General features: G+C 37.6%; 1 protein-coding gene across 8 annotated transcripts in view; it reads left to right on the top strand.

Moving 5' to 3' along the window:
• Nucleotides 1–22896, top strand: part of ARHGAP32 (Rho GTPase activating protein 32) — a 266634-nt gene that overhangs the window by 224744 nt on the left and 18994 nt on the right. For all 8 annotated transcript variants that reach the window (XR_004477239.2, XM_033406971.2, XM_049713594.1 and 5 more), the window contains 6 exons: nt 1323–1472; nt 5441–5543; nt 13504–13648; nt 14099–14181; nt 21667–21774; nt 22403–22548. Coding sequence is in view for 7 of the 8 variants with exons in the window: in XM_033406971.2 (XP_033262862.1) it covers nt 1323–1472; nt 5441–5543; nt 13504–13648; nt 14099–14181; nt 21667–21774; nt 22403–22548 (735 nt within the window). In the remaining variant the exon portion in view is untranslated. The remainder of the gene's footprint in view (nt 1–1322; nt 1473–5440; nt 5544–13503; nt 13649–14098; nt 14182–21666; nt 21775–22402; nt 22549–22896) is intronic.

The following is a 22896-nucleotide window of genomic DNA, read 5'->3' as shown; positions in this document are numbered from 1 at the left end:
TCATAGAAAAGATGCTTAAGTCTGTAAATAGAGTTTCCCCCAAAATGTAAAGAGAGTGTTTAATCTGGTCAGAGTAACCCATCTAGTGGTCCATTTAGGCCACAAGTTAATCTCAGTACACAGAATTCCTACAGGAGGATTCATCAGTTCAAGGGATTTATGATTTGGCTTCCCTCAAGAAACTATAGCAGGGTTCAGTAAGACTCCTGTAATCATATACAAACTGAGTAGGAGGATTGAGGCCATGTGGCTTAGTGTTCTATCCTGCAGCTAATCTCTGATCTTATGGTAATTTGTTGTATGTTGACTTCTAGAGTAATTTTCCCTGCAGGCTGCACTTCTCAGCAAAAGTCAGTTTTCTAAGGATTTGTTTGCTTTCAGATCTTTCACTGTTATCTTTCTAACATATAAGTCAGTGGAAATATCTTACTATATGTAATTTACTTATCTCTTGCCTTGATCTACAAAGGATTTAAGGTGACATATTTGGTAGACTACAGATGAATGTTAATAGAAAATCTAATGCTTTTTTGTGTGTGTTTGTGTCTTGTACTTACATAGCCATTAGTTTGACAAGTGTGCTCTATATCATAATGCAATGAGAAAGAGGGAGGTTTTTGTTTGTTTGTTTGTTTGTTTTTGGCAGTACGTGAGCCTCTCCCGTTGTGGAGCACAGGCTCCAGACGCACAGGCCCAGCGGCCATGGCTCACGGGCCCAGCTGCTCCGCGGCATGTGGGATCTTCCCGGACTGGGGCACGAACCCGTGTGCCCTGCATCGGCAAGCGGACTCTCAACCACTGCGCCACCAGGGAAGCCCTGAGGGAGTTGTTTATTTTTTCAGTTTTACTTTCCAGATTGTAAATGTCATGAAAATTTCTAACCACTAAATAAAATATTTTAGAAATTAACTAGAAATGCAGTTTTTAAATTTACACCATTTTAAGTCTTACTTACCATGAAGATCTCCAAAGCAATATAAAACTCAGGTCCCAGTTATCCTGTAGCACGCTTGGGTAGCATTGGGAAGATGGCTGGTTTACCACGCTTGATTTAAAGAAGTCACAAATTATAATACTTCAGTTTGCTCACAATCCCATCAAATAAGATCACAGGCTGGTGAGAAGAACATGCAAAACCCTGATATTATTTGTAAAGCAACTGTTTCTTCAACTTCTGCTGAAAATTTCCTACAGAATATAAAGTATACTTGTAATAGATTATTTTGTAGTCAGCTATTGAGATCTGCATTTCTTTTCACACTAAGTAAAAATGTGACCTCTTACCCCAACTAAGGTATTTTCTCTTTATTATTATTTTTTAGTATCTAAAAAGCACGGCAAGCTCATTACTTTCTTACGGACATTCATGAAGTCTCGTCCAACAAAACAGAAGTTGAAGCAGCGTGGGATCTTGAAAGAAAGGGTATTTGGTTGTGACCTGGGGGAGCACCTTCTGAATTCTGGTTTTGAAGGTAAAAATAAAATTTATAAACTCATAATTTTAGTTTCTGACCTCTCCCTGTTTATTTCCTATAATCAATTAAAGTAGATTAGGCAAGCAGTACCTATCCCAAGTAAGTTCAGCAGCACGTATTGAACGTTCTCAGGTACTCATCTGAGTTCTGGGGCAGCTGAGAATCAAGAGGGGTCTAGGAATGCACTTTGGCATCAGAGATGCTTGTGATCTGTTCAGGAAGACGAAAACATTCACACAGAGGGTATAGTAGCTATGCTAGTTTACATTATTTTCATATCTGTCCAGATAGCTTCCTCAGCCAGTTTTCCTTCTCACAGTTTATTCTAAAATGTTTATTTCTCTTTTGAAAAAAAAGTCATAGTTTTGAGACTGTATATTACCAAGACCAGCCTCCCAGCTTTTATAACTAGAAATTTCAATTCCTTTTTCTGTAAATTAAATTCTTATTCAAGAATTCAGTGCTTAGATGAATGGATGGATGTGATCATTATGAGGGAGTGTTTTCCAGTTTATTATTAGCTTTCAAATATCAATTCAGCAAGTTTTAGTTGTGCTTAGAAGTTTTGGTTGTGTTTCCATTCTTAGTAAGTGTGGTAGAGAGGACAGATGCCAATATATTATTTCTTTATGAAAAAATAACAGGTTTAATAACTGTAATGGTTATATATTCCCTAACTATGATAAAATCTATTCTAGTGGAACAAAGAGTTTGTAGGTGTCATTGATTTTTTCATAGGACTTGTTTTATTTGCTGCACATATTTGAAGCCAAATATCCTTAAAATGAGATAGCTTTTTTAAAAAGTGAGAACTTTGTAGAAAACTAGGTAAAACTACATTAGGTACAAAATGTAAAAAATATTTTAAAACTCAAGGTGAGGAAATTCTGTTGCCCGAATGTATTTCTGTTTGAGGTTATTTGGCCCTTTCAGCAAGAGGCTTTCTTAAACTATTGTAAATATACGGGGAGTTTATAATCAGAGCACACTAGAAACAAGCAAGGCCCAAATAACCCCTGAAATTAATCCTTTAGGTAATCGTATTTTTCTAACCAAAAATCATGATGCACATTCTAATGTGTAACACTGTACCGTGTACTCCTGGCCTGGAAGCCACTGCCTTGAGAATGGGACTTGACTGTTTCATCTGTGTTACACAATGTTTGCATGATGCCTGGCATATAAAAGGGATCTTTGAATGATGGCTGAATGTGTAAAGGGAATGACTGACTGAATAAATGAAAAGAACAGAAATGAAACTGAAACTGTCAAGAAAAATAAAGGACCAATTTTTGTCATACTTACTTATACTTTTAGCCATGATTCTAATCTTAAGGGTCATCAGTTTAATTTAAACATTTACTTCCTATTGTGTTGTCATTTGATGATTAAAAAGTACTAAAAATATTAAATGAGTGGTTTAGAAGTGTATTATTTGGAGAGTGTGGGAATAATTCTTAAAGTTATATCACCTTTGGGCTTCCCTGGTGGCGCAGCAGTTGAGAGTCCGCCTGCCGATGCAGGGGACGCGGGTTCGTGCCCCGGTCCGCGAAGATCCCACATGCCGCGGAGCGGCTGGGCCCGTGAGCCATGGCCGCTGGGCCTGCGCGTCCGGAGCCTGTGCTCCGCAACGGGAGAGGCCACAACAGTGAGAGCCCCGCGTACTGGAAAAAAAAAAAAAAAAAGTTATATCACCTTTTGGAAGAACCATTTTGGAGGTTTCTAATGTTATGTTTTGACTGGGTTATTATTTAATGTGCACTTGGCTGGTTGGTTAGATGATTTGAGGGGAAAAGGTAGTTAATAAAATGCCTTTTTGTACTAGGATTTCTTCTAATAATATATTGGGTTCTCATATTACTTTCTTATGTTAGTGAAAAAAAGAATTCAGATCTTTTCTCTTTTTATCTTCCTATACTGTTCTTCAGTTTCTACTCTGTTTTTCAAAATGAAAGTTTATGCTCTTCTCTTTCATTTTGCTACTAATTTTAATTATATGTCTCATTAGTCTCTCTTAAAATCCTAAGTAATAGCAATGTTCAGTTATATAGTTTTATTTATGAAGTTCTATGATGTGATTGTTTTTTGGACATTCAGTCCTTTTACTTAGGGAACATAAAGTGTAAAGAAACAGTTCAGATGTTTTCCATGAAGTATGATGTCTGTAGAGGCTTAGCTGTATAATCAGGGAAAGACCTCTAATTCCCCATATTTTCAAGTTTCCCTACTTGTTTGGGAGAACATAAGCAAGTATGAATATAATATCACATGGTTGTAAGAATCCCAGGGAAGTTATCTATACTTTTTGACAGATGGTACGTTATTTTTTTTCAGGTTTTTTTCTTTTTTTTTTTTTTTTGGAGTATAATTGCTTTACAATGTTGTGCTGTACAGTGAAGCGAATCAGCTACATACATGCCTATATCCCCTCCCTCTTGGGCCTCCTTCCCACCCGCCCCATCCCACCCATCTAGGTCGTCACAGAGCACTGAGCTGAGCTCCCTGTGCTATACAGCAGGTTCCCGCTAGCTATCTATTTTACACAGGGTAGTGTATTTATGTCAAATCTAATCTCCCAATTTGTCCTACCCTCCTCTTCCCTCTCTGTGTCCACATGTCCATTCTCTACATTTGTGTCTCTATTCCTGCCCTGAAAATAGGTTCATTTGTACCATTTTTCTAGATTCCACATATATGCATTAATATACGATATTTGTTTTTCTCTTTCTGACTTACTTCACTCTGTATGACAGACTCTAGGTCCATCCACATCTCTACAAATGACCCAATTTTGTTCCTTTTTATGGCTGAGTAATATCCCCTTGTATACATGTACCACATCTTCTTTATCCATTCATCTGTCGTTGGACATTCAGGTTGTTTCCATGTCCTGGCTATTGTAAATAGTGCTGCAGTGAACATTGGGGTACATGTGCCCTTTTGAATTATGGTTTTCTCAGGGTATATGCCCAGTAGTGGTATTGCTGGGTCGTATGGTAATTCTATTTTTAGTTTTTTAAGGAACCTCCATACTGTTCTCCCTAGTGGCTATATCAATTTACATTCCCACCAACAGTGCAAAAGGGTTGCCTTTTCTCCACACCCTCTCCCGTATTTATTGTTTGTAGATATTTTGATGATGGCCATTCTGACCGGTGTGAGGTGATACCTCATAGTAGTTTTGATTTGCATTTGTCTAATAATTAGTGATGTTGAGCATCTTTTCATGTGCCTCTTGGCCATCTGTATGTCTTCTTTGGTGAAATGTCTGTTTAGGTCTTCTGCCCATTTTTTAATTGGTTTGTTTGTTTTTTTGTATTGAGCTCCATGAGCTGTTTGTGTATTTTGGAGATTAATCCATGTTCGTTGCTTGATTTGCAGATATTTTCTCCCATTCTGAGGGTTGTCTTTTCATCCTGTTTATGGTTTCCTTTGCTGTGCAAAAGCTTTTAAGTTTAGTTGGGTCCCATTTGTTTATTTTTGTTTTTATTTTCATTACTCTAGGAGGTGGGTCAAAAAAATCTTGTTTTGATTTATGTCAAAGAGTTCTTCCTATGTTTTCCTCTAAGAGTTTGATAGTGTCTTAGAGTTTCCTCTAAGAGTTTGATAGGTCTTTAATCCATTTTGAGTTTATCTTTGTGTATGGTGTTAGGGAGTGTTCTAATTTCATTCTTTTACATGTAGCTGTCCAGTTTTCCCGGCACCACATATTGAAGAGGCTGTCTTTTCTCCATTGTATTTTCTTGCCTCCTTTGTCATAAATTAGGTGACCATATGTGACCACTTATCTAGCATAGATGTGAAATTAATTAAATATGCCCTTGTCAGTTTTTGTAGTAGATTAATCTCCACCCCTTAAAACTTTAATTTGCCAATTTCATTTTGCTAAGACATTCTCATTTTTTGTGACTTTGTTTCCACTGAATGCTCTCAATTTAATCCATGTCTTCAAAAATTCTCTCTAGTGCCCCAGGTTCTTCAAAGCTGTACAGCGTTCATTGAGAGATATGGCATCGTGGATGGAATATATCGTCTCTCTGGCGTTGCCTCCAATATCCAGAGACTACGGTAAAACCTCATATGGCATTTTCTTTTTCGTTCCTACTGTAATTCATTAAAATGAAACTGTTTCAAAATTAAGTCACTTATATTGATAACCGTAATTTTCCATAAGATAGTTTAGATAAAGTAGGAAATAATATCCATATTGTTCTCTGTGTATATTTTCCTAAATGCCATCTCTTTGTTTGTCGTATCAGAAAACCACGTCCCTTAATCTCTTCAATACTTGTATTTTCTCTTTGCAATATTTGAAGATTTTTAAAAATTGAATTTGAACCTATGATAACCATGAGAGATGATAATTTACATTATAATAGAATTATTCTTCAGTTAATTACAACTGATGAGAGCGACCTTTCTAATCTCCTTTCACCTGGGCTTTGTAGTATATGTTCAAGTGTGCATTTATTACATTTTGCACATCCTCTCCCATTATAGTCTCAGAGACAAGAATAGTGGTATCCTTTACACCAGCAATAGAATTTTTAATTTTTGCTTAATCTCTTAGATTCTAGTCTATTCTTAACGTGTTATTATCCTTTATTTTTCACTGTGGTGCATGATAATTGCATTATTCTACAGCATTTTAATGTTCTGATTTGACCACAGAGTTCATCTCTATTTTCAGGAATACATGTTTGGAAAATAACTGAAATTGATTCTTTTCTTTTTTTTTAATAGATCTTTATTGGAATATAATTGCTTCACAATAGCATGTTAGTTTCTGTTGCACAACAAAGCGAATCAGCCATATGCATACACAGGTCCCCATATCCCCTCCCTCTTGAGCCTCCCTCCCACCCTCCCTATCCCAGCCCCCTAGGTCATCACAGAGCACCGAGCCGATCTCCCTGTGCTATGCTGCTGCTTCCCACCAGCCAACGGTTTTACATTTGTTAGTGTATATATGTCGATGCTATTCTCACTTTGCCCCAGCTTCCCCCTCCCACCCCATGTCCTCAGGTCCATTCTCTATGTCTACCTCTTTATTCCTGCCCTGCAACTAGGTTCATCAGTACCTTTTTTTTTAAGATTCCATATATATGAGTTAGCATATGGTATTTGTTTTTCTCTTTCTGACCTACTTCACTCTGTATGACAGACTCTAGGTCCATCCGCATCTCTGCAAATGACCCAATTTCGTTCCTTTTTATGGCTGAATAATATTCCATTGTATATATGTGCCACATCTTCTTTATCCATTCATCTGTCATTGGACATTTAGGTTGTTTCCATGTCCTGGATATTGTAAATAGTGCTGCAGTAAACATTGTGGTACATGTCTCTTTTTGAATTACGGTTTTCTCAGGGTATGTGCCCAGTAGTGGGATTGCTGGGTCATATGGTAGTTCTATTTTTAGTTTAGTTTTTTTTTAATAAATTTATTTATTTACTTATGGCTGTGTTGGGGCTTCATTGCTGCACGTGGGCTTTCTCTAGTTGCGACAAGCAGGGACTGCTCTATTGTGGTGTGTGGGCTTCTCATTGCAGTGGCTTCTCTTATTGCAGAGCATGGACTCTAGGCATGCAGGCTTCAGTAGTTGTGGCACACGGGCTTAATCATTCTGCCTCATGGGCTCCAGAGTGCAGGCTCAGTAGTTGTGGTGCACAGGCTTAGCTGCTCCATGGCATGTTGGATCTTCCTGGACCAGGGCTCGAACCTGTGTCCCCTGCATTGGCAGGCGGATTCTTAACCCCTTCACCACCAGGGAAGTCCTATTTTTAGTTTTTTAAGGACCCTCCATACTGTTTCCCATAATGGTTGTATCAATTTACATTCCTGCCAACAGTGCAGAAGGATTCCCTTTTTACCACACCCTTTCCAGCATTAAATTGTTTCTAGATTTTTTGATAATGGCCATTCTGACTGGTTTGAGGTGATACCTCATTGTAGTTTTGATATGCATTTCTCTAACAATTAGTCATGTTGAGCATCTTTTCATGTGCCTCCCAGCCATCCATATGTCCTCCTTGGTGAAATGTATACCTAGGTCTTCCACATGTTTTTTAACTGGATTGTTTGTTTTATTGATACTGAGCTCCATGAGCTGTTTGTATATTTTGGAGATTAATCCTTTGTTGTTTCATTTGCAAATATTTTCTCCAATTCTGAGGGTTGTCTTTTTGTCTTGTTTATGGGTTCCTTTGCTGTGCAAAAGCTTTTAAGTTCCATTAGGTCCCATTTGTTTATTTTTGTTTTTATTTCCATTACTCTAGGAGGTGGGTCAAAAAAGATCTTGCTGTAGTTTATGTCAAAGAGTGTTTTCCTATGTTTTCCTCTAAGAAGTTTATAGTGTCTGGTCTTACATTTAAGTATTTAATCCATTTTGAGTTTATTTTTGTGTGTGGTATTAGGTAGTGTTCTAATTTTATTCTTTTACATGTAGCTGTCCAGTTTTCCCAGCACCACTTATTGAAGAGGCTGTCTTTTCTCCATTGTATGTTCTTGCCTCCTTTGTCATAAATTAGGTGACCATACGTGCATGCGTTTATCTCTGGGCTTTCTATCCTGTACCATTGATCTATATTTCTGTTTTTGTGCCAGTACCATACTGTCTTGATTACTGTAGCTTTGTGGTATAGTTTGAAGTCAGGGAGCCTGATTCCTCCAACTCTGTTTTTCTTTCTCAAGATTGCTTTGGCTATTTGGTGTCTTTTGTGTTTCCATACAAATTGTAAAATTTTTTGTTCTAGTTCTGTGAAAGATGCCATTGGTAGTTTGATAGGGATTGCATTGAATCTATAGATTGCTTTGGGTAGTATAGTCATTTTCACAAATATTGATCCTTCCAATCCAAGAACATGGTATATTTCTCCACCTGTTTATGTCATCTTTGATTTCTTTCATCAGTGTTTTATAGTTTTCTGAGTAGAAGTCTTTTGCCTCCTTAGGCAGGTTTATTCCTAGGTATTTTATTCTTTATGTTGCAGTGGTAGATGGGTGTGTTTCCTTCATTTCTCTTTCTGATTTTTTGTTGTTGGTGCATAGGAATACCAGAGATTTCTGTGCATTAATTTTGTATCGTGCAACCTTACCAAATTCATTGATTAGTTCTAGTAGTTTTCTGGTGGCATCTTTAGGATTTTCTATGTATAGTATCATGTCATCGCAAACTGACAGTTTTACTTCTTCTTTTCCAATTTGTACTCCTTTTATTTCTTTTTCTTCTCTGATTGCTGTGACTAGGACTTCCAAAACTATGTTGAATAAGCGTGGTGAAAGTGGACATCCTTGTCTTCTTCCTGATCTTAGTGGAAATGCTTTCAGTTTTTCACCATTGAGTATGATGCTTGCTGTGGGTTTGTCATATATGGCCTTTGTTATGTTGAGGTAGGTTCCCTCTATGCCCATTTTCTGGAGACTTTTTATCATAAATGGGTGTTGAATTTTTGTCAGAAGCTTTTTCTGCATCTATTGAGATGATCACATGGTTTTTATTCCTTAATTTGTTGATGTGGTGTTTCACATTGATTTGCTTATATTGAAGAATCCTTGCATCCCTGGTATAAATCCCACTTGATCATGGTATATGATCCTTTTAATGTGCTGTTGGATTCTGTTTGCTATTATTTTGTTGAGGATTTTTGCATCTATGTTCATCAGGGATATTGGTCTATAATTTTCTTTCTCTGTGATATCTTTTTCTGCTTTTGGTATCAGGGTGTTGGTGACCTCATAGAATGAATTTGGGAGTGTTTCTCCCTCTGCAGTTTTTGGGAAGAGTTTGAGAAGGATCGGTATTAGCTCTTCTCTAAATGTTTGATAAAATTTTCCTGTGAAGCCATCTGCTCCTGGACTTTTGTTTGTTGGAAGATTTTTAATTATGCTTTCAATTTCATTATTTTTGATAGGTCTGTTTATATATTCTAAATCTTCCTGGTTCAGTCTTCGAAAATTGTACCTTTCCAAGAATTTGTCCATTTCTTTGTGGTTGTCCATTTTATTGGCATGCAGTTGTTTGTAGTATTCTCTTATAATCCTTTGTATTTCTGCTGTGTCAGTTGTGATTTCTCCTTTTTCATTTCTAATTTTATTGTTTTGCCTCCTCTTCCTTTTTTTATTGATGAGTCAGGCTAAGGGTTTATCAATTTTGTTTATCTTCTTAAAGAACCAGCTTTTAGTTTTTGGGTTTTTTTGTTTTTTTGCGGTATGCGGGCCTCTCACTGCTGTTGCCTCTCCCACTGCGGAGCACAGGCTCCAGATGCTCAGGCTCAGCGGCCATGGCTCATGGGCCCAGCCGCTCCGCAGCATGTGGGATCTTCCTGGACCGGGGCACGAACCCGTGTCCCCTGCATCGGCAGGCGGACTCTCAAACACTGCGCCACCAGTGAAGCCCTCAGCTTTTAGTTTTATTGATCTTTGCTGTTGTTTTTTCATTTCTCTTTCATTTATTTCTGCTCTGATCTTGTTGATTTCTTTCCTTCTACTGACTTTGGGTTTTCTTGTTCTTGTTTCTCTAGTTGTTTTAAGTGCAGGGTTAGATTGTTTATTTGAGAATTTTCTTGTTTCTTGAGGTGAGATTGAATTGCTATAAACTTCCCTCTTAGAACTGCTTTTGCTGTGTCCCATAGGTTTTGGGTTGGCATGTTTTCGTTGTCATTTGTTTCTATGTATTTTTTTATTTCTTTGATTTCTTCAGTGATCTCTTGGTTATTTAGTAGCACAGTGTTTAGCCTCCGTGTATTTGTGTGTTTTACAGTTTCTTTCCTGTATTGATTTCCGATCTCATAGCGCTGTGGTCAGAAAAGATGCTTGATATGATTTCAGTTTTCTTAAATTCTCCGAGGCTTCATTTGTGACCCAAGATGTGATCTATCCTGGAGAACTTTCTGTGTGCACTGGAGAAGAAAGTGTATTCTGCCACTTTTGGATGGAATGTTCTATAAATATCAGTTAAATCTCTCTGATCTAGTGTGTCATTTAAAGCTTGTGTTTCCTTATTTATTTTCTGTTTGGATGATCTGTCTATTGGTGTAAGTGGTGTGTTAAAGTCCCCTACTATTATTGTGTTACTGTCGATTTCTCCTTTCATGGTTGTTAGCATTTGCCTTATGTATTGAGGTGCTCCTATGTCGGGTGCATAAACATTTATAATTGTTATATCTTCTTCTTGGATTGATCCTTTGATCATTATGTATTGTCCTTCCTTATATCTTGTAACATTCTTTATTTTAAAGTCTATTTTGTCTGAGATGAGAATTGCTACTCCAGCTTTCTTTTGATTTCCATTTGCATGGAATATCTTTTTCCATCCCCTCTATCTCAAGTCTGTATGTGTCCCTAGGTCTGAATTGGGTCTCTTGTAGACAGCATATATATGGGTCTTGTTTTTGTATCCATTCAGCCAGTCTGTGTCTTTGGGTTGGGGCATTTAGCCTATTTACATTCAAGGTTATTTTCAATATGTATGTTCCTGTTACCATTTTCTTAATTGTTTTGGGGTTTGTTTTGTGGGTCTTTTTCTTCTCTTGTGTTTCCCGCCTAGAGAAGTTCCTTTAGCATTTGTTGTAAAGCTGGTTTGCTGGTGTGAATTCTCTTAGCTTTTGCTTGTTTGAAAAGCTTTTGACTTCTCCATGGAATCTGAATGAGATCCTTGCTGGGTAGAGTAATCTTGGTTGTAGGTTTTTCTCTTTCATCACTTTAAGTATATCCTGCCACTCCCTTCTGGCTTGCAGGGTTTCTGCTGAAAAATCAGCTGATAACCTTATGGGGGTTCCTTCGTATGTTATTTTTTGTTTTTCCTTTGCTGCTTTTAATATTTTTCCTTTGAATTTAATTTTTGTTAGTTTGATTAAGATGTGTCTTGGTGTGTTTTTCCTAGGGTTTATCCTGTATAGGACTCTCTGTGCTTCCTGGACTTGGGTGACTATTTCCTTTCCCATGATAGGGAAGTTTTCAACTATAATCTCTTCAAATATTTTCTCAGACCCTTTGTTTTTCTCTTTTTCTTCTGGGACCCCTATAATTTGAATGTTGGTGTGTTTAGTGTTGTCCCAGAGGTCTCTTAGATTGTCTTCAGTTCTTTTCATTCTTTTTTCTTTATTCTGCTCCTCAGCAGTTATTTCCACCATTTTGTCTTCCAGCTCACTTATTCGTTCTTCTGCCTCAGTTATTCTGTTATTGATTCCTTCTAGTGTTTTTTCATTTCAGTTATTGTGTTGTTCATCTCTGTTTGTTTGTTCTTTAGTTCTTCTAGATCTTTGTTAAACATTTCTTGTATTTTCTCAATCCGTGCCTCCATTCTATTTCCAAGATTCTGGATCATCTTTACTATCATTATTCTGAATTCTTTTTCAGGTAGATTGCCTATTTCCTCTTCATTTATTTGGTCTTGTAGGTTTTTACCTTGCTCCTTCATCTGTGATGTATTTTTTTGCTTTCTCATTTTTTAAAAAAAATTTTTTCATGAGTGGGCTTGTATTTCTGCCTTACTGGTTGTTTGGCCTGAGGCTTCCAACATGGAAGTTTGTAGGCTGTTGGGTACAGCTGCAGTTTGTAGGCTGTTGGGTAGAGCTGGGTCTTGGTGCTGAGGTGAGAAACTCCATGAATCCTCACTCCGATGAATATTCCCTGGGGTCTGAGGTTCTGTGTTAGTCCAGTGGTTCAGACTCAGAGCTCCCACCACAGGAGCTTTGGCCCAACCCCTGGCTCGTGAACCAAGATCCCACAAGCCACGTGGGGCGGCAAAAAAAAAAAAGAATAACAAAGTAAAAAATAAAATTAGGAAACTAACAGATATGTTAGAAAGGATATAAAAATATAGATGAATCAACAGCCAGAAGATACCTCAGTACCACAATAGTGAAAAAAGAGGAGGAGGGAAAAGGAAAAAATTTTGTTTAAACGGGAGAAAAGGCCTTGGCTGTGGAGGACAGGGCCTAAGGAAGGGCAAGGTTTGGGTGGTGGGCGGGGCATACGTTTAGGACCCAGAGGGCTGGAAAAGGCCCTGGGGGCTGTGGGGGCAGGGCCATTAGTGGGCGAGGCAGTTGCGCTCCTCTCCTCTCCTGCTCTTCCGGTCTGGGAGGCTCCCTCCTGCCTGCCTCTCCTGATCTCCCCGCCCTCAGGAGCGACGATCCTGTCTGGCCTCTACTTCTCCTCCCGCCTCAGTCCCCCTGCGTCCTACTCGTTCACTTGGGGGTTCCTCCTGTCTCCTTGGGGTGAGAGCCCCCCACCAGCAGCCGGCAGGTGCCTTAGTTGTGGGGAGATGCTAACTCTGCGTCTTCCCACACCGCCATCTTGACTCCGCCTCCTCAAATTGATTCTTTTACTGAAAAAGGTTTCAATCTTTAGTTTCAGAGGCAGCAGATCTCATATTCAGATTGTCCACATACATTAATCCTCTAGGTTCATAAGGGGTCTCATGTCTGTAGATTAATATTAGTTAACCTCCTCAGAGTGAGCTTCATCTGCCTTAGTGTTCTGAGCACAATTTTTATTTCACTCACTTTAATGCTGCAGATTTTGCTTTCTTTTAAAATTTGGTGTTGGCTGGGAATTGCTTTATATTGTTTCTGGCTTCCTTATCCCTCATCCATAAAGCATTCCTGAACTGTACTTCTTGGACCTGAGGAATTTCTGCACATAGTCATACATGGACCAGCTGCCATTCAACTCTAGTTTTCAGAATTGCCAAAACATTGGGTATTTAAACCATTAGGAATTAGAAGTCCTGTTTTCAGATCTCTGTGGTAAGAGCTGCTCTTTCACACACATTTCAGAGATTTCTGTCCATTTTAATATTAAAGCTGTTCCCTTAATTTCCATTTAGAAAAACACTTGTTTCATGATCAGACATTTGATTACTACTGAAGCCCAAATATAACTTCTATGAAATATAGTCATTTGAAGAAAATATTAACTCACTGAGGTAGAGGTTAATACTTTGGACCTTTCCTTTCTGTTTTAAAGTCATATTTGCTTTTCTTTCAAAAAAATAGTTTTGTTGTCTCTCATCTATCTTTTTAGCCATGAATTTGACTCTGAACATGTTCCCGACCTGACAAAAGAACCCTACGTTCAAGACATCCATTCCGTGGGCTCCCTGTGTAAGCTGTATTTCCGAGAGCTCCCAAACCCTTTGCTCACCTACCAGCTGTATGAGAAGTTTTCTGTGAGTACAAGTCACTTTTAGGTCAAGTTCTGTTTGGAGTTTTCCTGTGGTTTTGTTCAAAATGTGTGAAGATTGGTTTGGTCATATGAGATAGTTGTATGAGGAAGAGGGGTCCTTTAACGAAAATAAAAACACTGTAATGCTAGCTGGTCCACAATCTTCACTGTTTTCACATTTTCACTCTTTCGGTTTCTGACTTTGAGCCACTAATCTTATAACCCTCGATACTGGTTATCATAAAATTTTAAAAATATTATCTTTTAATAGATTTCAGTGTCCATATAGTGTGGAAACAAAGTTTACTTCCTTGAATACTGTATTGTTTTTCCTCATAGTTCAGCATCAAAGAGTAAAGTCAGTTAATCTCAAAGTGAAACTGAATTGTAAATGAAGAACTTTCATTTTTACCAACAAAGCCTAATAGTTCATTTTGCATTATGGTTGTTCTAGGATGCTGTTTCAGCAGCAACAGATGAAGAAAGGCTGATAAAAATTCATGATGTCATCCAGCAGCTCCCCCCTCCACACTACAGGTAAACCACATGTAAAATACCAGCCAAAAGTAGAAGTCAGTTGTGTAAAAGTGGGTTCTGGGGTTTCTGTTTAAATTTACTTGGAGTTCTAACTATTTAAACTTCTGTTTTTCCATACATTTGTATTTATTTGTCTTTGTATTCTCAGGGTCTGGCACAGTGCTTGGCATCCAGTAGGCACTTAACAAATGTTGTATGAATGAATGAACAAATGGATGGTTGACTGGGCCTGTTTGTTCGTTTGTTTTTTGAGACACTGAGAAATTGCTGAACGTAGTGGGTGTATGACCACAGGTGTGAATACATTGTGCATTGCTTTGCTTAAATCCAAAATAAATCCAAAATATTGACACAGTGCTGGGTGCCTGTTTACTTGTTTACCCAGAAGATGACCCTTAAGGAATCTTCACTTTTTTAAATTCCTTTTTTCTTTTTGCTGTTTTATATGGGTGATTTCTATTGCTTTGTCTTCTAGCTCGCTAATCCATCCTTCTGCTTCATCCAGTCTGCTCTTGAATCCCTCTAGTATATTTTTTAGTTAGATTATTTTATTTTTCAGCTCTGTAACTTCTGTTTGGAACTTTCTTGTATTTTTCTCTTTGTTGAAGATCTCTCTGTTCATCCATTCTTTTCTCAAGTTTAATGAGCATCTTTATGACCATTACTTTGAACTCTTTATCTCTGTTTCATTAGCGTCTTTTTCTGAGGTTTTGTCTTACTCTTTCATTTGGAATATAATCCTTTTTCCCTTCGTTTTGCCTGACCCTCTGTGTGTGTTTCTACGTATTAGTTGAAACAGCTGTCTCCTCCAGTTTTGAAGGAGTGCCTGCTGAGAGATTGGTGGTGGGGGGGGTGTCTGTTGTCTCTGCAGTGCCCTGGGGGTGATAGCCTGACAACATCTGTCTGATTATTTCAGTGCTCTGGGGCTCAGAAACGCAAGGCATTCAGGGGGTTGCTCACACCTTCCAGATCTGGCAGAGGTGGGGTCAGAGCTCAGGGAAGAGGGAGCTCCATGTTTGTCATATCCCTCCCACTTGCGGGCCACCTGCCATGGGTGGGGGTAACTGGCACAACTGCATCTTTCCCCTCCACTCCATCCCAGTGGGGCTTTCCCACCCCGCTTTTTTGTCCTTTCTGTAGAAGAGCTGCTCTGCCAGCCTTTAGGCCTTTTGTGGAGAGAGTCATCCTGTGGGTATCTAGTTATAGCTTTGGTGTGTCCGTGTGAGGAGGTAAGCTCAGGATCTTCCTGCACCACCATTTTGAACTCTCTCTTTCGTTGCTGCTTTTTAAAACCCAATTTAATTTGTATGTTAGCTTCAACTCTCAGAAATACTTTTGCTATGTCTGAGAAGACAGAATAAAATGGAGGATAACTGCCGTTTAGTGAGAGAAAGAAAATGGCATAAATTATGGATTGATTATAGTGTACAAAGAAGCAAAAAGATAAAATTTTAAAATTTCAGTTATTGACAAGAAATTAAATTCAGTAGATTTTTTTTTTAATTCACAAATTAAGTAATTTAGTGCTGATCTTTTCAAAATGACATTGTTCATATATTTTTTTTTTAATTGGCACTAAATTTGGCACTAAATCAACATGAAAATTTTCAATCAACATTAAAAATCAACACCTTTTTTAGTCAACTCTGTAGCTGTAAATGCCTGGTGGTCGAGTCAGGAGGTAACTCAGCATTGGCTTGTCCTGTTACTGTGGCCTGTCTTAGGAGGAATGTGAGAACTTTGAGGGGGTCTTAAGGACCCACTGAACAGTGAAAAAAAACCTCAAAAGAACTTTTGTGAAGCAAGCTTAAGAAATTTAGGTGTTTAGCCCTTTAAAAGAAGGTTGAGAAGACAAATCTGATCAACACACAGTTATTAAAAAATAGTTTTAAGGGGGACCAGGAATTTCTTTAACTTACCGGAAAAAGAAACCTAGCTCAATAGGTTGAGAATATTGGCTTTCGTAGATAGACCCAAGTTTGAATTTCCAGCTTCATCACTTACTAGCTGTGTGGCCTCTCCAAGCATCAATCTCCATATATGTGAAAATACTAACAATACTAACAATGCCTTCTGAAGAGGATGCCTTTTAATGTAATGAGAGCAAATGTGTGAATGAGTCTGGCCTTTAATATTTTTTTTAGTATAAAGCGTAGAAAGACAGATGATTAGATTTAAGCCGAGGCTTCTTTATAGTTTTACATGAGGTACTACGTGAATATCTTTTCTCTCTAAATTAAAATGGTCAATATAACTTATGTACATAGTTTTAAAAAGTCAAACGCTTATGCAAAGCTGGCAGCAAAAAACCAGCAGTCCTGGGGCTTTCCTGATGGTGCAGTGGTTAAGAATCCACCTGCCAATGCAGGGGACACGGGTTCGAGCCCTGGTCTGGGAAGATCCCACATGCCACGGAGCAACTAAGCCTGTGCACCACAACTACTGAGCCTGCGCTCTAGAGCCCGCAAGCTACAACTACTGAGCCCTCATGCCACAACTACTGAAGCCTGCACACGTAGAGCCCGTGCTCCACAACAAGAGAAGCCACTGCAATGAGGAGCCCGCGCACTGCGACAAAGAGTAGCTCCCGCTCGCCGCAACTAGAGAAAGCCCATGCACAGCAATGAAGACCCAATGCAGCCAAAAATAAATAAAATAAATAAATAAATAAATAAATAAGCAGCAGTCTCCTCTCCCCGTTCTAATTTCTCTTACCCAGAAGTTATTATTCTCAACTCTTACTTCTAGAGTTTACTCCCCTGTTTCTAAATAGCATGCTTATGTTTTTATTTCCTGATTTTTCATTTTTAGGTATAATTATTTGCCTTCATTTTGTGGTAAATGAGGGTGTAGCTGTAACTCTCCATCCCCAACAGCACACAAACACACAGCCCCTTCTCTCCTCTTCCTAGTCTGGTTGTATCAGCATTTGGTGTGAAGCCAGAGTTTATTTTCTATGTTGTTGTAACTACTTAACTGTTATTCACAGCTGCGTCTAATAGTATACTAGGATTTTATTTCCCTTTTGGGATAACTGTGTGTTTTCTTGGAGTGATGGCCTGTTTTTGGTTTGCTGAGTATCTGTTTATTGCTAGTCTGTCCCTCTCTCACAGAACTGTGGATGTTCTCTTAGTTGTATTTAAACATATCAAGCAACCTTTTAAAAGAAGTTTTTCCCCATGAAAACACCCCTCCTGGTGCCTTCTGTCCCACTGCTCTGTCTGGGTTGATTGCTCCCTGGATCTCCACGCAGCTCCAGCCCTTCACCTTCCTCCTGGAAATTCCCTCCATCACTTTCTTCACGAGTTAGATCCCTTCTCTTCTGGATCTCTGGCTGTCACCTTCCATGTTTTACTCCCTGCTTTCCTAGTGTACATCTTCAGTAGCTCTGTGAGAAAAGGTGTATGGGAGGTAAATGTTTTGAGACTTTGATATGAAAATGCTCTTATTCTCCTCAATATTTGACTGATAGTTGGCTATAGAATTTTAGTCTGTAAATAGTATTTTCCCATAATTTTGATGGTATTACACTATTGGCATCTAAGCAAAAATGCTGCAGCAAAGTCTGATACGAGAGTGCTACTTTTTCATATGATCTGTTTTGTATTGTGTATATCCTTTCTGGATATCTTTAAATTTAGAACATACCTAGTGGTCCATTTCCTTAGTGACTCATCTTGGAGTGGGTTCTTTTTCATTCTTTGCTCTGGGCACTCACTGGGCTTTTTTGGAAACTTCTGAGACATTTTCTTATATTATTTCCTTGATGGTTCTCATTGCGATGTAAACCTCATCCCTTTTCTTTATTCTCTTTCTGGAATTGTTTTAACTCTTGAACTAACTCTTTTAGTTTCTCACCTTCTCTTTGTCAGTTTCCACATATGGGTTTCCTCCAGTCCATCTCATGATTAAAAAAAGAAATTACTTCTGAGAACTAACTGCCCGCCTTCCCTTCCTCCCTCTCTTTCTTGTTTCTCTGAATGTTTCTCCTTTATAGCATCCTCTTCTATTCTTATTTCATGGATATGTCTCTTCCCTCTGTGAGAATATTATTGATAATTACAGGTTTTGTTTTGTTTTAAATTGTTCTCTGCTCATCACGGTACTTGTTTCTTCCTCATTCGGCGGCTCATCTTTATCAAGATTTTGCAGAGCATTCCACTGAGCTTTCATAGAAATCTTTCTAAAATTTTGTTTTATAAATGTTGATGGCATTTAACTTAACTATGAATTAAAATAACCTTGCATAAACAGTCATAGAAATACTTAACATTGGCTTTAGGTAAGCTTATAATTCAAATGATATTAGTCAAAGTATTCAGTATGTTAGCCAAAGAAACTTATTGTGCCTTGGACGTTAATCATCAGTACGTTTTACAGAGGGAATTGAGAGTGTTATTGGTTAATCTTGTGGGTGAATTAAGAGAACATCAGTAAGAAGAGTAGGAAGAAACCCTATCATATATCATACAGAGAGAGAGTATATATGTGTGTATATATAGAGCGAAAGAGTATGTATGTATATATCATATGTATACATACATGTGTATATTATATACATATATGTATATATTTCTCATTTAGTGAAGTACAATTTGTTTTATTTATATTCCTTATATATTTATCCCCTGCAGTGTAGTACATTTATATCACCTATTATATATAATTTCTATATATTATAGAAATTATAGTGTAGGGCTTCTGGAGCCAATGGTCTGTGTTAGCTGTCTGACCTTGTGACCTTGGGCAAGTTCCTTTGCCTCTCTGGGCTCAGTTTCCTTGTTTGTAAGAGAGAGATAATAGTACTTTTCTCATAGGATTGTTACGAATATTAAAAGGAAAGCGCTCAGAACAAGGCCTGTTAAATAATTACTATTTATATGAGTTAATAACCATTATTATTATCATTGTTATTGTCTGCTGTGTATCTTTATGTTTTTACTTTGTTGTGTATTTTATCTGTACAAACACACGTACACAGAAACATAAATGTGTGTGTGAATATATATGTATAAAAATATGCTCATACATATATATTTCCTACTATATTGATACATATAACTTTTTTACTATATTATGCTTATCTACTATTATTTATATTTTTTCTACCAAAGTATATATTCTTCTTTATTATATAGATATTTCTTAATAATATGTAGGTATTTCCCCAGGAAATTACATATATAGCTCCCTTGCTGTCTATGTAATCTTCCCTCTTGAACATTATGTACCTTTCCTGCTATATATTATATATTGTACAAATATCCTTCTATATGTTTTTTATATTTACTGTGTTGCCTATTCTAGATATAACCCCTCTAAAGTTTAAGCTCCCTGAGGTCACGAATCCTGTCTTATCACTGTATTCTCAGAATAGAAACCTAGCACATAGTAAATGTGCAGTTATATATTGCATATGCATTTTACATATTTTGTACACTATATTTTATAGATTGCTGATATATGTCTATGTATATGGAATACGTATATCCTAATATTATCCTCTTCTCTCCTGATGTGCATTTACCTACCATAATGCCCACCTGTTTCATACATATTACTGTATACATATTTCCTCCTTGGCATCTATCTCCTATGTGATGTGTTTTTATATTCTAGTTTCTTCTATGTAAGTTGTGTATCTTGTACTTCATATATCTCTTTTGATTCAGACTTTCTAAGATTTTAACATTCACATTTTCTAATTCCTTAATTGTTCTTGAAAAACATGATTCTTAATAGTGTTCTTTCATGTGAATGAGCCATATGTTATATAAACCTTTCCCCTAATTTGCCTATTTAATCTGTTTGTATGTGGAAGTTTTTCTCCAATTTTGAACACTGCTATGAGGACCATCCATTTACCTGAATCTTTTGGGGAATCAGGGTTATTGTTTTGGATAAAAATCTAGGAATTCTTGGAAATCAAAAGATCTTAAAAGTTTCTTCCCAACATAAAGCAGTTTTCAACTTGTATTCCATAAAGGTATATGCAGTTTATACTCTGCTAAATATGAAATGCTCATTTCATGGCACTCTGACTAAAATTCCCCCTTAGGTTTTAAAAAATCTTTACAATTAGATGTGAAGATTTACAGTTAGATGTAAATCTTTACAATTAGGTGTGTGAATAAAATGGTGTCTTTTGTTTTAATTTGCATTTCTTTTAAAATACATTTCTGAAGTGCTTTAATCTTTACCTTCCTTCTTCTACTCCACCGACGCCAAATAATAAAATTTTACATTGTGTTCTGAATACGTTTCTCAAGCTTCCTGTCTCTACATTGTCTCCAGGCCAGCCTCACTTCTGTGTGTCTTTCCTTATTTAACTTGTACAGAAGAGGGACCAAAAATTACCCCTTTTTTTTGCCAGCTAGAGTAGATACTCAATGCTATTGACGAGCACAGACTTTGGAGCCAGGCTGACCTGGATTTGATTCCAGCACCGCTTGTCTCTGTAACCTGGGCCAACATTGGCTCTGTCACCCATAAAATGGGGGATGGTAACCCTGTGCTTGTGGGGTCTGTTGTGAGAATCTGGTGAGAGTCCCTGTAAAGGCTTCTTGAACAGTGCCTTGAGCTGTTATCTTCCTTTTCTCAAATTCATGTCAGGCTCATCTGAATCTTGAAGCCTTATATGTTGACCACAATTTAATTTCTGTTTCAAATAATAGTCTTAAACTTCTGTCTTCTGTTCGTTGTCTTTAATAGTTTTGTAAGCTGATAGGTAATACCTCTGTGTTTATCTGACTTGACTTACATTTAAGCTGATCATGCTTTATTTCCCAAAATACTCTGCCCTACTGTTTAATCTCTCTCTCTATAAAAAATTATTTAAATAAATCAAACTTAGAATGTATAAGATAAACCAGGATATTAGGATTTGAAGTAGGCTTTCTATCCCAAGAGCATGTTATTTGTTCAAATATTTTCCCTCTTGGGTACCTACTGGAATTTTTCTTTTAACTCTTTTTAGACTTGTGAAATGTTTTCTTTTACAGAAGAAAAGTTTGAATTCTTTCCTGTTAGCATGTCTGCTGCAAGTAGAATAGCATAACTTCTTGATAGTATTTGTCTAGAAACTAAATTTTGTGGAGGATTCACTTCACTGGTGTCCCTGAAACTAAATTTCTAACAGGCAGGAGCAAATATTCCTAAAGATTTCTTTAAAACTGAGGCTATTTCGTTTTCTGAGCCAGTTCTCTCAGAAACTTTCATTTCTTACTGCATCTGCCTTAGACTTTTTTCCTTAGTATTCTGTAGATGTAATTATCATATATATAATGTAGAGTCCGTAATATTCTGACAGCTCTGTAGTAGTAATAATATTCGAACGTAATAGGCAGCAAAAAAAATTGCTGGGGTTTTTATGGTTTCTTTTTCCATTTTGCCACTGGAAACTTACAAGTTAATTAGTGGAGCTTTTATGCTGTATACTGATACCTGGTGTTTCTTTTTGTTAATATGTTGTATTTCATTTTCCAGAACGCTGGAGTTCCTAATGAGACACTTGTCTCTTCTAGCTGACTATTGTTCCATCACAAATATGCATGCAAAAAACCTAGCAATTGTTTGGGCTCCAAACCTGCTAAGGTAAGTTGCATTTGACTTATGACCTGAAGTAGAAGCAGAGTGACTTTAAATAAAAGTAATTCATCAGTGTTTCTTAAGGATAATTTTTTTTAATTAATTAATTAATTTATTTATTTTATTTATTTTTGGCTGCGTTGGGTCTTTGTTGCTGCGTGCGAGCTTTCTCTAGTTGTGGCCAGTGGGGGGCTACTCTTGGTTGCGGTGCGCAGGCTTCTCATTGCGGTGGCTTCTCTTGTTGTGGAGCACGGGCTCTAGGCGTGTGGGCTCAGTAGTTGTGGCTCGAGAGCTCTAGAGCGCAGGTTCAGTAGTTGTGGCACGTGGGCTTTGTTGCTCCGCGGCATGTGGAATCTTCCTGGACCAGGGCTTGAACCCGTGTCCCCTACATTGCCAGGCGGATTCTTAACCACTGTGCCACCAAGGAAGTCCAAGGATAATTTTTAAAAGTAAAACTAATATGTTGTTTTTATGAGCATCTTCCTAAAACAGGCAATCGGGGTTTAGCCAAGGCACTGTAAAAGTATGCTTTCTTCCTCTGGTTTGTCTATGATTTACACATAAAGCAAAAAATAATGCTCTTTAAGACTGCTGTTTTGGGGACCCTGTGATGGTAATGTTGTTTACCCCACAGATCAAAACAGATAGAATCGGCCTGCTTCAGTGGGACAGCAGCTTTCATGGAAGTGAGAATTCAGTCTGTGGTTGTTGAGTTCATCCTCAATCACGTTGACGTCCTTTTCAGTGGGAAGATCAGCGCGGTCATTCAGGAAGGGGCAGGTATGGCTCTAACAGATGTTGTTCACTACCAGGAACATGTGTTAAAACCTCTACCAGATTGGGAAACTGCATTTCTTATCTCAATTTAATAAATCTGTCTTAGTAGAAAGCAGCTAATTTATATCTGTTCCCCAAAATGCACAATATAACAGTTATTTTGTATGTTTTTAGTGATTACTAAGTATTAGACCTATCATGATCTAAGTTCAGGGCCCATAAAAAATGTATCATGTCACCTATTATTGATGTATATAAAGGTGTAATGTAGAGCAGCAGAAGTAAAATTCCTTCCAAAACTAAAACTACATGAATGATACTAGGCCTTGCCTAGAATCTTTTAAGAAAAGA

This window comes from Orcinus orca, chromosome 8 (assembly GCF_937001465.1).
Source record: "Orcinus orca chromosome 8, mOrcOrc1.1, whole genome shotgun sequence".
NCBI classification, from domain to species: Eukaryota; Metazoa; Chordata; class Mammalia; order Artiodactyla; family Delphinidae; genus Orcinus; species Orcinus orca.
The sequence above is the reverse complement of the archived record's forward strand: the minus strand, read 5'-3'. Positions and strand labels throughout refer to the sequence as shown.